Source organism: Haliaeetus leucocephalus, unplaced genomic scaffold, assembly GCF_000737465.1.
Source record: "Haliaeetus leucocephalus isolate CR32 unplaced genomic scaffold, Haliaeetus_leucocephalus-4.0 Scaffold202, whole genome shotgun sequence".
NCBI lineage: Eukaryota > Metazoa > Chordata > Aves > Accipitriformes > Accipitridae > Haliaeetus > Haliaeetus leucocephalus.
The window spans coordinates 1-510 of record NW_010972638.1 but is presented as its reverse complement, the minus strand read 5'-3'; the positions used below and the strand labels follow the sequence as shown (position 1 = coordinate 510).

The window sequence follows — 510 nt, the reverse complement described above, 5'->3', positions numbered from 1 at the left end:
GGGACACATCCCAAGGGGGTACCCGAGCCGGGGTGGGGGCACCTGAGGGGGTCCCAGGGTGGCAGTGGTACCCAGGGACCCCTGATCCCATAGGGGACACTGGTACTGGGTTGGGGACACTGGTACTGCGCTGGGGAACACCGGTACTGGGCTGGGGGACACCCCAGGTGGGATGAGGACACTGGTACTGGGCTGGGGACACCCCAGATAGGCTGGGGACACGGGTACTGAGCTGGGGACACCAGTGCTGAGCTGGGGACACCCCAGATGGGGCTGGGGACACCGCGGCTGCCCCATAGGGATGGGGGTGGGAGGATCCCCGGGTTGGGGGGGGCGGGGGGCCCACACGTACTTGTAGGTGAGGCCGTCGGAGGTGGCGAAGAGCTGCTGGGCAGTCAGCCCGTCCTCGGGCACGTAGCCGGTGCCCCCGCTGATCAGGTAGTCGGCCATGCTGCGGGACAGGGGGTGGCACCGGCACCGGGACCCCCCCACACACCGGGACCCCCACCC

At 70.0% G+C, this 510-nt stretch overlaps 1 protein-coding gene across 1 annotated transcript in view; it reads right to left on the bottom strand.

Moving 5' to 3' along the window:
* The window catches only part of IMPDH1 (IMP (inosine 5'-monophosphate) dehydrogenase 1), a 5,271-nt gene extending 4,821 nt beyond the window's left edge, over positions 1-450 (bottom strand). The window contains exon 1 of the mRNA XM_010566045.1: positions 349-450. Within this exon, the coding sequence (XP_010564347.1) occupies positions 349-450 (102 nt within the window). The remainder of the gene's footprint in view (positions 1-348) is intronic.
* Between the last annotated feature and the right edge of the window lie 60 nt (positions 451-510).